The sequence below is a fragment of the Pistacia vera genome, unplaced genomic scaffold (assembly GCF_008641045.1).
Source record: "Pistacia vera cultivar Batoury unplaced genomic scaffold, PisVer_v2 Contig152, whole genome shotgun sequence".
Lineage (NCBI taxonomy): Eukaryota > Viridiplantae > Streptophyta > Magnoliopsida > Sapindales > Anacardiaceae > Pistacia > Pistacia vera.
This window is the reverse complement of record NW_022195597.1, coordinates 2268313-2284424: the sequence shown is the minus strand read 5'-3', so window position 1 is coordinate 2284424 and position 16112 is coordinate 2268313. Positions and strand designations below refer to the sequence as shown.

Genomic DNA, 16112 nt, shown 5'->3' with positions numbered 1-16112 from the left:
CACGTAAAATTCAAAATTTTTTACCCCTTTAGATGTGTGATAATTAGAACAAATACAATTGAAATACAAAGGATATTTGTTTACAACCAATAAATAAAGCACTTACTTNATACGAAATAGGAGAAGTCCTTAATTATGAAATAAATAGACAATAATTGGATACACTTTGCTTTGTTGAAAAAGTTATATGATTATGTTGTTCGTTTGATTAGACGTTGCAATTAAAGTCCTTCAGGAATATTCCACAGTATATACAAAATTTTAATTGGAGAATCGATCTATCAATTTGAATTTTATTTTTTTTTATTTAATTTATGAACTCGATCATGTGATACGTTTGTGTGTTAATGTTGGAATAAATATAAACTTGGAATTTGCAGGATTATGACATTTCTGTGAAGTTAGACCGTAATGCATTTCTAGTCGATATAGTGAAAGAAAAGATAGGGAGAGTTCTGAAGCTTGACTCCATTAAAAATGGCGATGCATGGAAAGGATACGACATGCTCATCTTCAACACTTGGCACTGGTGGCTCCATAAAGGAAGCAAACAACCGTACGTAATAAACATATATTTGAGATTCATTAAGCAAGAAATTGATGATAAATTGCTAAATTTTACAGATGGGACTACATTGAAGAAGGAAATAACATTCAGAAAGATATGGATCGTTTGGTTGCTTTCAGAAAGGGACTCACCACTTGGTCAAAATGGGTTGATTCATCCGTAAATCCTTCCATTACCAAAGTTTTCTTTCAGGGCATTTCTCCTACCCATTACAAGTAAGCCCTTTAATTAATTAATATATTACTAATTACTATCAATAGCTCGATTAATTTTCAATTAATTAAGCACTTGTCGGTTAATTTGGAACAGTGGCCAAGAGTGGAATGAAGGTAAGTCAGCAACCTGCAAGGGCCAAACTCAACCCATTAAAGGTTCAACATATCCGGCAGGTCCACCGCAGGCGGCAGCCATCGTGAAGGAAGTATTGAGCAAAATGTCGACGCCGGTGAGGTTGCTGGACGTAACAACACTCTCCCAATTAAGAAAAGATGGACATCCTTCTGTGTATGGACTCGATGGCAAGAAGGGAAATGACTGTAGCCATTGGTGTCTTGCTGGTGTTCCTGATACTTGGAATGAGATTTTATATGCAATTCTAGTCACTGATGCAAGAAATGAAGCACAAGAAAATTAAAATTCTTTTATCAACTACAAAATCAAGAATAGTGAATTAAACTGTAAGGAAGATCTGAAATTAAGAAATTAGTTCAATGTATTTGTAATTGCAATATCGTTATTGTTATAATACATTAATGAAAATTAATAATTATTAGCTAAACATAGAAAATCTTTCCAAGTCTCTCAAGTCACGTAAAATTCAAAATTTTTTACCCCTTTAGATGTGTGATAATTAGAACAAATACAATTGAAATACAAAGGATATTTGTTTACAACCAATAAATAAAGCACTTACTTTTTCCCCTTTAATTTCTAAATCAAATAAAAGTAATGCTATACTTACAATGACTCATATAACCAGACATATGATAGAGTAATCATTTTAGATTAATTTTATAAAATTTTTGTGTCATTGTATGACTGGTCGTATAGCATTATTCATCAAATAATGGCTCTCTTATATCACTTTTTTCAATCTTTAAGCCCACACCTCCTTACCTACGCACTAATTCTGGTCTATGTTGTCCCATATTGCCTTAGCCTTCTGGCTAACAGCTATATTGCCATCTTCAGAAGAATTCAAAATCACATCACCTTGTCTCTAAAGTTAGATGTGATAAATTTTCATACGGAAATAAAGATTTAATAAACTTATTATTTATCATCTTATAATAATAACCTTTCAACACTAGACAACAAACTTTCCTTAACCCAATTTAATTAATCATAACTCTTCCTCATAGATTTTTGAATTAGCAATAGTGAGATGTGAAATCTAAATATTAAAAAAAAAAAAAAAAATCTATCTATATCTATGTTTCATTTTAATATTTGGAAAGTACTCCATCTTTATTTTGTTATTCAGAAAATTTATTGATACTACTAAAGTTTATTCTAAAACCGGCAACTCTCTACTATAACTACATTTTCCTTATTTGTTTTACTTAGAGGAATTTTTTAGTTTTTATATTTTATTTTCTTTATTTTTCTCATTTCATTTTGAAATATTTCCATACATAAACAATTTTGTTAATCTTAATTCCGAAAATGTTAAGAATTTGTTTAAATGATAGATTTAGCCATAAAATGACATAATTTAACCTAATTACCCTTAATGAAAAATTGCAAGGACAAAAATAGTTAGGATGAGTTAGACTATCAAATCTAACATATTTTAATTAAACTGTTAAACCATATTGTTAAATGCGAGACTCGATCTAGACTATCAAGTCTAACGTTATATATTAATAATATAGCGTTTTATATTAAACTGTCTGAGTTTTTCATTGTTCACACATGAGATCTGTTACATTTCAATCATAAAAGATATAGTAAAATGAGATTCTAAAGAAGTGGCTCTATTTTGAGTGATAGAAATAAGTCTTTGTAAATAATTGTATAGCAGGTTCGACGGCCAAGATTTTCTGAGGAGATTTAGAGGGAAGAAAATACTGTTCGTGGGGGACTCTCTGAGCCTGAATCAATCGCAGTCAATCCCACACTTAAACCTCACACTTGCCGGAAAAGATGGTCCCTATCTGCCTTCGTTTTACGGGTATGTTTCTCTCTAATCTTTGTCAAGTAATAAATTAACTATTTTAACTCATTAATTTATTGAAATTGATTAAGAATACTTTAATGATTTATCAATAAAGTTATATGATTATTTTTACCTTTGATCAGAGTTCGAAAAGTTTTTTTAGAAGATTTACTGGATCCAAAAGTATAATTATTTAATTGTAGAATCGATCTGTCAATTTGACTTCACAAACCTATATATTAAATTATAATTTCACCAGGACATATTAAATTCTAATTTCACTGTAGATTGCCCTTGAACTTGAATATTGATCGATGAGTTAGGTAGCAATTGATCCTTGACCTAATTAGTTTCAAATTGTTAGGACTCGTGTATTTGTTCATGTCCTAGCGACTGCATACATGCTAATGGGAAACAAAATTTGAACGTATTAAAACACTGGAAAAGTCTTCTTATATGCCGATAATAATCTTGGTGTCTGAAAATGTCACCAGTGTATGTACACAATACATCAACGCTATAATGACGATGTCATAAATTTAAAATATTGACATAGCAAACGTTAGTGTATTGTGGTTTCTCTGACCCATTGCGTCGGAGGAATACTACTTGTCATAAAAGTATCGACATCATTATGATGTCGATGTAGTGATTTATTATCCTAACGTCATCAATGTCGAGGCACAAGTTATCCTTCGGTGCATCCTTGATGCATCGAAGGATGGCAAAAGGTGACGGACAATTGTCATCCTTCGAATATGGCTCGAGGGATGGGTTTTCCTCCAACACGTCCCTTAAGTGTCGGAGTAGAGTGATAGGCAATAAACAATTCCCGATGCCATTATTCAACAATAGTTATAGGGAAGGTTTATTGAAATTGAATTCTTTTATCAACTACAAAATTAATCAATAATAGTGAATTAAAGTTATAGGGAAGATTTATTGAAATTGAGAAACTAACTTTGTTTAATTAGTTCAATGTGTTTGTAATTGAATTGTTATTGTTATAATGCATGAATGAGAATTCATTATTAGCTAAACATAGAAAAATTTTCCAAGTCTCAATTCACATAAAATTAAAAAAATTTAAGCGTTTTTAAGTGGAAGAGAGGACAAAGGACATATATTTGTTTACAACCAAGAAAGCACTTATTTTCACCCTTTTATATCTTGCTTTTACAGTCTTTGTTGACAAGTACTGGTCCTACTATTTAGTAGCTAGGGTGGGAATTTATGAAATTTCCCATCAACACAATATGGAGTTTCAAAATTAGGATTATCTTAGTGGATGTATTTTTTTTTAATAACTATGTTCAGACAGTTGATCGCGCACCTCAATTAATCTCTAGAGTTCATTGAATATCCTATAAAAGTAATGGACCAAGTAGGGTAATATGATAGATAAATCACAAATATGGTAAGTGACCATTTTGTATAACTCGAACACGAGACTTCTGGATAACCCATCCAAATGACTAAGTCTTGCTGTCCAGCCACAAGACTAGTGGTTTAATAAATGATTTTGGTCTACAATCAAGTAAACTCATTCAATTGTATAATTGTATTAGGATTTAATCCTTCCAATTCACAAATTATCTGCATATATGGAGGAGGGTTGTATTAGTATTTTTGTTAATATGGTTATATAAAGTATATTTGTTGTAAAGTTGTTATTTATTTCAAAGATTTTATCAATGTTATTAATAATACTTAAATAGAGTATATTTCCGATAATTGGGTTTGTAGACTTAAGTATTAATGTTGAAGCATTATCTAATAACCTAAGTTTTTAAGTTAAGTTGATAATCTATGTTTCACGTGAGTGATAGATTGAACTTAATATCAACAATGGGTCCTAATCTTATAGTTATGTACAATATATAATAGAGAGAGACTTTATCCACTCGGAAATTTTGTTCAACTAATCTAGGTCCTTGCATTTTAAAATACTTTACTCATTTGAATTTAACAAACGTTTACATAAGGATTTTTCTATTTAAAAACCAAACCTCTTATTTTGATATTTTCCCAGTTTTAAAAGCCCAAACTCTACACACGGGCTATCTATCTCACCATAACGTATGTTACAATCAAGGGGTATATGTATCCACAGGACCACAACAAGACTTAGATAGTGGACTCCTAGGGATGTATATATTTAACTCATATGGAATAACATTATGCAATTGTGTTATTGTTCACGTTTTCTAAAAAGGTAAAATTTAATATATTAATAATACATTGAAATTTGTATTATTGTTTTTTTTTCACACAATATACATAAAAATAAGTGAATATTTATTCTCCAAATCTCTTTAACATATATCCTTAAGACAAACATTAAGATGAAACAATCTGAGATAATCAAGCGGGCCACTAATATTAGCTTAATAAAACATTAAAAATAAAAAACTAGTCACTATTTTTTTTTTTTTTTTACCACTAATGGAATCAGTCATTTAAAAACAAATACTGACGTCTACATCAACCACCGACTCATACATAACCTTTTTTCACTATTTTTTAGCCCACACCTCCTTGGCTGCACGCTCAATTATTCTCTATGACTGTCCCATATTGCCTTAGCCCACTGCGTAACAGCTATATATTGCCATCTTCGGATCCATATGTTCCTAAGAATTAATTAAAAAATAAAATAAATAAATAAACATGTAAATATGGTTAATCTCTCATTTTAATAAAGCAATAAACACAAATAACATTTCTATCACTAGACAACAAACTGAATTAAACAACATTAACTCAAAGATATTTCATCACCAAACCAGAAACCTTTCATAACTCCAAAATTATAAAATATCCTTTCCAGGCTCCCCAGATCACATTATTATTATTTTCCCTTTAAAAATAAATAATTCAGAAATCCTGCCAGGATTTCGCTTCCCTTTATATGAACACAACAGTGGTACATTGATGTCTACTTCTCAGTCTTTTCAAAAACACCCCCAGATGGCTGCTTCGCCTGCTTTCTTCTTTCATCTTCTCTGCATTTTCCTGTCGGCCACACTACTCCGGAAAGTTCACGGAAATCATCCACAAACACAACCAGAGATTCAAGTTCAAGAAAGAAACAACTGCAATTTTTTTAAAGGGAGTTGGGTTTATGATGATTCGTATCCGGTTTATGATTCCAGCANAGCTAGGGTGGGAATTTATGAAATTTCCCATCAACACTATATGGAGTTTCAAAATTAGGGTTATCTTAATGGATGCTTTTTTTTTTTTAATAACTATGTTCGAGGCCAGTTCACGCACACTTTAACTAATTTTCAGAGTCCATTGAACACTCTACAAAAGTAATGAGCCAAGTAAGGTAATGTGACAGGTAAGTCACAAATGTGATAGGTGACCATTTTATATAACTCGAATACGAGACTTTTGGATAACCCATCCAAATGACTAAAGTTTTGCTGTCTAGCTACAAGGCTAGTAGTTTAATAGATGATTTTGGTCTACAATCAAGTAAACTCATTCGACCCATTTAATAGAATGCATTTGTAAAACTGTATTAGGATTTAATCCTTCCAATTCACAAATTATTGCATATATGACTCATTTAATATATTACTAAAAGAATTTAAAAAAAAATGGAGGAGGGTTGTATTAGCATTTTTGTTAATATGGTTATATAAAGTATATTTGTTGTACAGTTCTTATTTATTTCAAAGATTTTATTAATGTTATTGGTATTTCTTAAATAGAGTATAATTCCGATAATAGGGTTTGTGGACTTAAATATTAATGTTGAAGCGTTATCTAATAACCTCAGTTTTTAAGTTAAGTGGATAATCTATGTTTCACGTGAATGATAGATTCAACTTAATATCAACAATGGGTCCTAGTCTTATAGTTATGTATAATATATAGTAGAGAGAGACTTTATCCACTCTGAAATTTTGTTCAACTAATCTAGGCCCTTGCATTTTAAAATACTTTACTCGTTTGAATTTAACAAACATTTACATAATCAATTAATCATAAGGATTTTTCTATTTAAAAACCAGAACCTCTTATTTTGATATTTTCCCAGTTTTAAAAGCCCAAACTCCACACATGGGCTATCTATCTCACCATAACGTATGCTACAATCAAGGGATGGGGTATGTATCCACATTGAAATTTGTATTTTTTTTTTCACACTCAAAATAAGTAAATATTTATTCTCCAAATGTCTTTAACATATATCCTTAAGAAAAACATTAAGATGAAACAATCTGAGATAATCAAGCGGGCCACTAATATTAGCTTAATAAAACAGCACTATTTTTTTTTTTTTTACCAAACTAATATCACTAATCGAACCAGTCATTTAAAAACAAATACTGACGTCTACATCAACCACCGACTCATACATCACCTTTTTTCACTATTTTTTAGCCCACACCTCCTTGGCTGCACGCTCAGTTATTCTCTATGACTGTCCCATATTGCCTTAGCCCACTGCGTAACAGCTATATATAGATATATTGCCATATTCGGATCTAGAGATTCCTAAGAATTAATTAAAATAAGCATAAACTGGGATTAAAATAAAATAAATAAATAAATAAACATTTAAATATGGTTAATCTCTAATTTTAATAAAGCAATAAACACAAATAACATTTCTATCACTAGACAACAAACTGAATTAAACAACATTAACTCAAAGATACTTCATCACCAAACCAGAAACCTTTCATAACTCCAAAATTATAAAATATCCTTTCCAGGCTCCCCAGATCACAGTATTATTATTTTCCCTTTAAAAATAAAAAATTCAGAAATCCTGCCAGGATTTCGCTTCCATTTATATGAACACAACAGTGGTACATTGATGTCTACTTCTCAGTCTTTTCAAAAACACCCCCAGATGGCTGCTTCGCCTGCTTTCTTCTTTCATCTTCTCTGCATTTTCCTGTCGGCCACACTACTCCGGAAAGTTCACGGAAATCATCTGCAAACACAACCAGAGATTCAAGTTCAAGAAAGAAACAACTGCAATTTTTTTAAAGGGAGTTGGGTTTATGATGATTCGTATCCGGTTTATGATTCCAGCAACTGTGAGTTTTTGAAAGGTGGATTCGACTGCCAGGGGAATGGCAGACCTGATAAAGATTATCTCAAGTTTAGATGGAAGCCTTCAGGTTGTAAACTTCCCAGGTAATTTTTTTTTTTGGTTCATTTTGTTTTGTGGTTTTCATTTCTTCAGTTTTCATTTTCCTTCTTTCGTTGTGTGTCTGTCATAGTGCCATGTACACAGTAATCTAGAAGCTTGTCATTACTTGGACAGAAGTGTCAGAATTGGGGGGCTAAGTGAATAAAATAACATTTCTTGGATTAAAAATATTTGAGGGTTGGGGATTAATTTTATATGACTAATTCTTTGATTAGTGTTGTGGAAAATGTGCTTCTTAGCTATATGAACATTAAGTTTTACTAATTAAATCAAAGATTATGTGATTCATCAAATATCCCTAAGAGATGATCTAATTATCAAATAAATTAACCTAATAATTATCGTTAACTAAATATTTTTTTGGCAAACTTGTTGAAACTTGAAAGCCCTTTTAATATATTTTTTTTTTTTTTACTCTTAAAATAGATTCTATAGTTTCAAATTCACTTTGAAATCTTTGTTGAAATTATGAAAGAATAATTAAACTAATCAGAATCCAAAATGAATAATGTGTAAATAATATAATACTTACCTCTCCTCTTACGGTATGAAGGCAAACTCTTTTGCCACTAGGATTAACTATATCCCAAGGATCTTGTATTCGATTCGCATGAGAGGTATCTATCATATTTATATTTAGTTTATTGAGTTTGTAGAGTGTGTCGTGATCCTTATGATTAGACAAGCTCCAATATGTGCTTTTAGAGTGTTCCATGATCCTACGGATTCAGTTACCTAAAATAATATAATACTTGACAAAAGAGTAATTTTTTCTCAACTTTGACCGTAGAGAATTTATTAAGTAATAATAGCCAGTAGACGTCACATTCATNTTTCATATATATTAAACTTAGTTTTCACGAAACTTAAAAATATATCACAAATGAATACAATTTTGAACTCGTTTGGAAACATTTTCAACAATAACATAATCATTTTAACTAATTGTTAACCAACTAATTAATTATTGAATTAAGATTAAATAATTATTGAAAGCAAGAAAAACATAAAAAGAGATGGGAACAAGTTGTTTAATTACAATGACAACTGAATGAACTTATCCAAAAGAGTTAATGACATTTTCATCCCTAAGATTTGGCAAAAATAATTAGGTCCCAATAAAATCAGAAGAAGTCACTTTAGTCCATGTTAGACCAGGGCTGGCCGTTACATTCCGTTAAATAATGTAAAGGCATTTTTGTCCTTCTATGCCAATAACCTAATAATGTAGCAGGGTTAGGGAAAGGGTTTGATGGCTTTTTTTCCCAATGTTTATAGTATTTTTAACTTTTTATTATTTTTTTAATTTGTTTAGTGTGTTATAGAATTTTAAGAATTATAGTTAAAAATTTTGGAAGTTATTTGTTTAGAAGAACAAAAATACCCTATATATATATCGCCCTTACTTGCTTACCAAACCCGAATTTGAAACTAAACTTAATTATTTTTGTCAAACCTCAGGGATGAAAATGTCATTAACTCTATACCAAAAGCAAGAAACATTAAAATTATAAAGTGACGTTATAACAACAATAACAATTTATAACAAATTTAAACTTTTTTTTCTTTTAAAGCTCTTAACCAACTCATCACCAATATTGTGGTTAGTTTAACGGTTTTGTTAAAAAAAAGGGTGTCGTAAAGCTCAACCACAAGAAGTCACCAAAAATTAATAATCACTCTTTCATAATTTTGAAAAAAAAAAATTTCTTGTTTTTTATATATAACAAGTAAGCCATCACAAAATATTGATACATAATACAATTCCTCCTCATAAAGTAAATCTCAGGTATGNTTGAAATCTTTGTTGAAATTATGAAAGAATAATTAAACTAATCAGAATCCAAAATGAATAATGTGTAAATAATATAATACTTACCTCTCCTCTTATGGTCTGATGGCAAACCCTTTTGCCATTGGAATTAACTATATCTCGAGGGTTTTGTGTTTGATTCGCATGAGAGATACCTACCATATTTATATTTAGTTCATTGGACTCGTAGAGTATTCTGTAATTCTTAGGATTAGACAAGCTCCAGTATGGGCTTGTAGAGTGTTCTATGACCCTAAGGATTAGATAGACTCCAGTATGGTCAGTTACCTAAAATAATATAGTACTTGACAAAGGAGTAATTTTTTCTCAACTTTGACCATAGAGAATTTATTAAGTAATAATAGCCATTAGACGTCACATGCATAAGCTTACCTACCCAAAATAAATAGTTATTTATGATTAATTAATGGCCTCTTCAATTAGAGAAATATTACATATGATTTGTTGAACAATGTAATGAATTGAATGCATGTGACATTTACTATTTAATTAATTAAAAATTTATAAGCACAAGGTGAAAAGGTGGGTGACAACCATGAAAAATAAGCGGGACCAAAGATCTTGCCTTTGTTTATTTATTATTTATTAATTTGAATCAAACAATTATGTTATAATATATGACAATTTATTGATAGGTTCAATGGGGTGGATTTCATGAAGAAATATAGAGGAAAAAAGATAATGTTTGTGGGAGACTCCCTAAGTAACAATATGTGGCTATCTTTAGCCTGCATGCTTCACTCTGCTTTCCCAAACTCTAACTACACCTTCAATCGAAGAGGCCATCTCACTACATTTTTTCTACAGGTAAACTTTTCATTAATTGTATATATGTGTGTGTGTTAAAAATTTTGAATTTCTATTCTCAGACATCTAGAAATTTTGAATATGTGGATCAATTCGATCGCTGGCTTAACGCTCCTTTGGTTTGCACATTAGAAATTTTAGGACATCCACAGACACTTGAAAATTCTTAGGTGCAAACATCCTAAAAATTTTAATGTGCTAACCAACGCTATTTTGATCCGCATGTTAAAAATTTCAAGATATACCGCATGCTAAAAATTTCAGGACGTCCCCGTACGCATGCACACACATGCATTTTATAATTGTTGGATTCTTATATGTAAAATATCATTTTCAATTAATATAATCACAGTATATGTATACACTCCCTTTTTTTAAATTTTATGTATTTATTTACAGGAATATGGGACCTCAATTATGTGGTTAAAAAATGGGTTCCTGGTGGATGTGGTTGATGAAAAAATTGGGAAAGTATTAAAGCTTGATTCAATTAGCACAGGAAGACTCTGGCTTGGAGTGGATTTGTTGATCTTCAACACCTTTCACTGGTGGGTTCACACCGGCAGCGCTAAAACGTACGATTTTTAATTCTTAAAATTCAAGAAAAAAAAAATTTGAATTATAAATCTAATTAAATTTGGTGTGCAGATGGGACTACTTCCAAGTGGGGAGCAAACTTGTGAAAGAAATGGATCGAATGGAAGCTCTCAAGATTGCATTAACCACTTGGGCTAAATGGATTGATTACAACATTGATTTTTCAAAGACTAAAGTCTTCTTCCAAGGTGTTGCTGCAATTCATGTTGAGTAAGATTCCATCTCGTCTCAACATTTATTTTTTAATTTGAATCAAACAATTATACTGGTTTAGTAATGTTACCAGTTCGATAATGTAGTAGCAGGGAATGGAATGTGCCGAGTACAAGAGGCTGTGATGGGGAAACAGAACCTGTGAAGGGATTGATATATCCAGGTCCGAGTCATCCTGGAGAAGCTGTTGTGAAGAGTGTCATAGGCAGCATGACTCGGCCAGTTTATCTGCTCGACATTACATTGTTAACACAACTGAGAAAAGACGGCCACCCATCTGTTTACGCTGGCAGAGGCAGCACCTTAGATGACTGTAGCCATTGGTGTCTTGCTGGGGTTCCAGATACCTGGAACCAGTTGCTCTATGCGGCTTTGCTTCAGAAGGGATTTTCTTGATTTTGTTAGCGGCACAGTTTCAATTCGGTTTAAAAGAATATAGAACATCACTATACCATTTTCCCATTTCATAAACAGAATATTTGTTGCAAGTGATATTGCATATTCAATTACGATGTTTTAAAACCCAACCCGGGGTGAAACCCAGCAAAGTTGCCAGGTCCCAGGTTGATCAATGGTCAAAACAGTTGACAAAAACTTCTAAAATTCAGCAAATACACCCTTAAAAATTAGTAAAGTCCTTATAGGTTTGAAATTTAGCAAACACACCCCAAATACAAATCGGCCAACAACTGGTTGGTGGCGGCGACACCCTAGATGCAACCCCAATTGTCCCTTGAGCCCATTCCCCTTAAAATATACCCAAGATCTGGCCGAAATAGGTTTGATTTCAGCCAGATCTCACCAACACTGACATCGGCATTTCAGGTCAAATTTCATCGACACCGGCGTCGCCAACCCTCCCCATCACCCAGAAATTACTCCCTTCTTCCTCCCGACCAAAAGCCACCTCACCCCATCCCCGTTAGCCTCGCCAATTGCTGGGAAAAGCTGATTGTCGCAGCTACTAGTTTTGTTCGATTTCCGTTCGATTTACTCACCGGAAATCAACTCCGTCACCACCATTGCATTCACCAGCACTTTCTCTTCAAAAGTCCTAGCATCTCAGCCGTCAATTGTTTGCCGATCATCCTCCTAAATCCTAGGGTTTTGGGTGAATAGGAAAAATATAAACCCAGCCCGTTAAAGCTTTCGAGTCCTGGTTAAATCGGCCAGGCCAAGCCGGGTTTTAAAACATTGATTAATCTTACAAACGATAGCAACATGTGCATTCAAAAATTGCGCTCTCATTACAATTCAACAACAGACATCAGCTGGAGACGAGTAAGATCAATTTCAAAAATCTCTACAAGCGAAATATGAACACTAGTACAATGCTTTTAGATGAAGGAAGCTAAAGCATGAAGTTTGAGATCTGGGACCAAACACATGCACGTATAGCAGTAAAAGAAAAGAAGGGATTGCTCACTGTATCTCAAGCTGGAGTTCTACTTCAAATCTACCGCTGCTTTTGTATTCTCCTGTCCCTTATGGGCAACTCAATTGGCCGTTGCGCCTCATGTGGATGGTCTGGGCCCTTGTAAACTTTTAGGTGGGTGAACAGTTCTCTGCCAAGCTGCATAAAATAGCTCTCATCAGATGCATTGATAATGGCAGAATACATAGCTCATATAACAAAATGAGGATCATGCACTGACTCATAAAATTAACATAAAAATGACTATGGAAAGATGAGAATATGTACTTGGTTACATAAAAAATATTCTTCAACATGACTGCTTCAAAATATAATGCAAATATCATCAATAAAATGTCAATTTCTGGCACTGCATCATTTCATATTATATCTCTTAAAAAACAGAGAAAGTACTCAAGACAGTTGAAGAACAAAAATCCAACAAAAGGGGGAAAAAAGGTACATGGAAAAGCTAACTATAGGAGATCTACTCTTAACCTACTTGAATCAATCAGTTAGCAATAAAGTGATATAGATCATAAACAATTGCTGAATCCTTATCCCTACTACTAGAGAAGACCAGTTAAACCTAGTTTGGCAACATAGCCCTTATCACAGAAGAGCTGCCCGGCAATTTCTTTAGATGCAACATCATTCTAATCTATCATAGCAATCCATACTCAGTCAATGCACACAGCAGAAACTATGTTAAAAACCTTTAAACTAGAATCAGAATGACAAGTATAAAATAAAGTAAACCTAAATTAAAACTAATTCACATTTACTTCTGGTTCAGCAACTCAATCAACCAGTTAGCCACTACAGGATAAACAATCAAGAAACATAAAATTACACACAACCCTTTAACTGAGTAAGAATAAAGAACTCACCCTCCCTTTGGGAAGCATTCCACGAACTGCATGCTCAATAATTCTTTCGGGAATCCTTTGCTGCAGTTGGTCGAATGTTTCCACTTTCATACCACCAGGTCTTCCTGAATGCCTCCTGTAGAGCTTTTGGGTCCTCTTCTTTCCAGATACGGCAACTTTTTCAGCATTCACCTTTTAAGTTCAAGTACAACAAAAACCTTTTGGATACTGCTCAACAACCATATAACAAAAATATGCAAACAAGGAGATATGCCCATTAACGCATTTGTTGAAAAGTCTACAGGGTAGGACAATCGGGTGAAACATCACAAGAAACAATTAAAGAATAGTATTTGATCAACTAGAGAACCACACTTCAACCAAAAAGACTGAAGCAGTGTGAGTTTGCATAAACTGGAAATAAGGTTTCTTAGAACAATAATTATCCAAATTATCATCCAAACCATTTAAGTATTCTATTGTAGAGCCCAACTCAGAATACCCAGCAGCAAAAAGTACGGTCTATGAGAAGTTTCTTGGGCTCCCAACTATGTAAAAATAAGGGTTTCTGTTATTAAAAGGAAGCATTTAGGTGGGTTTTCGCATTTCAACTAAATTCATAATTGACTACATTAGTCATAAAAAGGTATAAGCTAAGAAATTACTGTTTAAACTGTGTTATCTTCATGAAGCATGGACAACTAAATTAAAAGATGATATACAAAGCTACTTGAGGTCGGTGCCAGAACAAAAATACCCAACAATACAAAGCTAATTGAAGTTGGTGATATACAAAGCTTTACAATATTGAACGACACTAAGGAAACCTGTGGAAAATTAAATACAAGCATTGATGCATTCAGCATTTATTACCATAATGAACAAAACTTGTATTGTAACTGTATGAACCACATACCACAATTACATATGCTCCCATGTCCACACTAGGAGTGTAGGTTGGCAGATTCTTCCCACGAATATGGATGGCAATGGTTGATGCAAGCCTTCCAAGAATTTTATCAGTAGCATCAACCACATACCACGTTTTATTTCTATGCAAATGATCAGTGATTTTTGGGTACCATGTATTGTTCCAAATGTCCTACAAAACACGGAACAAGAAGAACCGTAATAAGACAGCAAAGAGAAAATAAAAATCACAAACATATAAAAATGATTTTTAAGATATGTTAAATTTCAGAAAGCACAATCTTGGATCAATATTTTTACAAGACCAAAACTCCAAATTGTAACCCCCACCCCCGTTTTCTTTTCACAAACTACCTTCCCAACACACCAACTCCCCAATAAAATTCAAGAGTAACCCAATGAATTTGAGCTCTTAATTAGTTCCAAAGTGTGCAAAAATATTGCAGATTAACCTAAAGAAGTAGCCACACTACCTCACCGATAAAATCCAGAAATTTTCAGTTAAATGAACACTACTCCACTACAATCCTCCGTTTTAAGTTGAAGTAAACACCATAACATTAGACAAATATCTTCATTATTCTTATGGCTTCAAGAGCTGAAGAAAAATTCAGAAATTTTAAACATTAAACCCAAAAGTTCATTATCTTTTCCACATTGTTCTCTGTAACTAAAGGTACCCACAGCCCAAACACAAAAATCAAAAACCGGGTTTTCATTCATTCAACTTCCCAAAAGAAAAAAAGAAAAAAAAACCACCAAAAAAATTCCACATTACAATTCCATATAGCTTACATTGCTTCCAAGAACTAAACAGAGCTAAATACAAACAATTAATAGAGAAAAAGAGAAAAAGAGAAAGAGAAATTACGGGGCCGTCCACTTCAGACTCCTCAAACATCCATCGTTGATTCTCGGGCACAACCGAGACGTCCTGGCACCTAACCTGAAACGACCGCTTGGTAGTTAAAGGCAACGTCGTTTTGACCGAAGCTTTTAGCTTTGAAACTGAGAAGCCAAGAAATGGACTGGCACTAGAAGGAAAAGACGATTTTGGTGTCGAAGAAGAAGAAGAGAACATAACAGAAGTTGAAGAACAGAGCATCGCCATTTTCGCTCTTAGCTCACTCGACTCCAGTGGTTGTGATATGTCTCTGTTTGACGAATTATGATATATAACCGGATAAGATGGGGTGATTTGTTAACTTTTTATATAATAGTACTAAATGGACAGTTATCATGAATTAAGGTCCATTTTATAATAATATAAATTTAAATCAACATCTCACACCATTCACTTCCATCATGACGTGGCGATTGATGTAGCGGTGCCATTTCATTTGTTACATCAACGAGTTGTCATGCCATGAACCCTAAAATTAAAAAAAAAAAATTACTTGCCAAAAAATTGGAATACAATTTTTCCTGAATGAGAACCCTAAATCAATTTTAATTTCCCTCAAATTTTCTTTCAATTTTTTGAAAATCAGAACCTTAGCATCTCTGATTTTCTTTCTTGTTTGCGGTTTCGTTTTGTTGGTGA

General features: G+C 32.8%; 3 protein-coding genes across 3 annotated transcripts; 2 read left to right on the top strand and 1 right to left on the bottom strand.

Annotated features, from left to right (window-relative positions):
* Window positions 1-365: 365 nt before the first annotated feature.
* On the top strand, window positions 366-1306 carry LOC116124427 (protein trichome birefringence-like 37; the record flags this gene model as incomplete). Its single annotated transcript, XM_031410144.1, has 3 exons — window positions 366-556; window positions 625-783; window positions 878-1306. Coding segments are annotated over 3 exons (675 nt in total), but the record flags the coding sequence as incomplete, so codon positions are not given.
* A 6052-nt stretch (window positions 1307-7358) lies between these two features.
* LOC116124472 (protein trichome birefringence-like 42) lies at window positions 7359-11884 on the top strand. Its single transcript, XM_031410210.1, has 5 exons — window positions 7359-7889; window positions 10375-10546; window positions 10946-11121; window positions 11195-11353; window positions 11443-11884. The coding sequence occupies exons 1-5, from the start codon at window positions 7564-7566 to the stop codon at window positions 11750-11752; spliced, it is 1143 nt and encodes a 380-aa protein (XP_031266070.1). The 5' UTR covers window positions 7359-7563; the 3' UTR covers window positions 11753-11884.
* Window positions 11885-12584: 700 nt separating this feature from the next.
* Window positions 12585-15736, bottom strand: LOC116124473 (50S ribosomal protein L13, chloroplastic). Its single transcript, XM_031410211.1, has 4 exons — window positions 15441-15736; window positions 14556-14741; window positions 13661-13831; window positions 12585-12929 (listed from the first exon to the last, which is right to left on the bottom strand). The coding sequence occupies exons 1-4, from the start codon at window positions 15678-15680 to the stop codon at window positions 12813-12815; spliced, it is 714 nt and encodes a 237-aa protein (XP_031266071.1). The 5' UTR covers window positions 15681-15736; the 3' UTR covers window positions 12585-12812.
* Between the last annotated feature and the right edge of the window lie 376 nt (window positions 15737-16112).

What these genes read in the sequence shown, in the direction of transcription:
- LOC116124472 (XM_031410210.1), top strand. Translation starts at nt 7,564, where the DNA reads ATGTCTACTTCTCAGTCTTTTCAAAAACACCCCCAGATGGCTGCTTCG. An exon ending in TCACTACATTTTTTCTACAG is followed by an intron (nt 10,547 to 10,945) that starts GTAAACTTTTCA and finishes ATTTATTTACAG; the next exon opens with GAATATGGGACCTCAATTAT. An exon ending in CACACCGGCAGCGCTAAAAC is followed by an intron (nt 11,122 to 11,194) that starts GTACGATTTTTA and finishes TTTGGTGTGCAG; the next exon opens with ATGGGACTACTTCCAAGTGG.
- LOC116124473 (XM_031410211.1), bottom strand. Translation starts at nt 15,680, where the DNA reads ATGGCGATGCTCTGTTCTTCAACTTCTGTTATGTTCTCTTCTTCTTCT. An exon ending in TGGGAGCATATGTAATTGTG is followed by an intron (nt 13,832 to 14,555) that starts GTATGTGGTTCA and finishes TGAACTTAAAAG; the next exon opens with GTGAATGCTGAAAAAGTTGC. An exon ending in GAATGCTTCCCAAAGGGAGG is followed by an intron (nt 12,930 to 13,660) that starts GTGAGTTCTTTA and finishes TATTTTATGCAG; the next exon opens with CTTGGCAGAGAACTGTTCAC.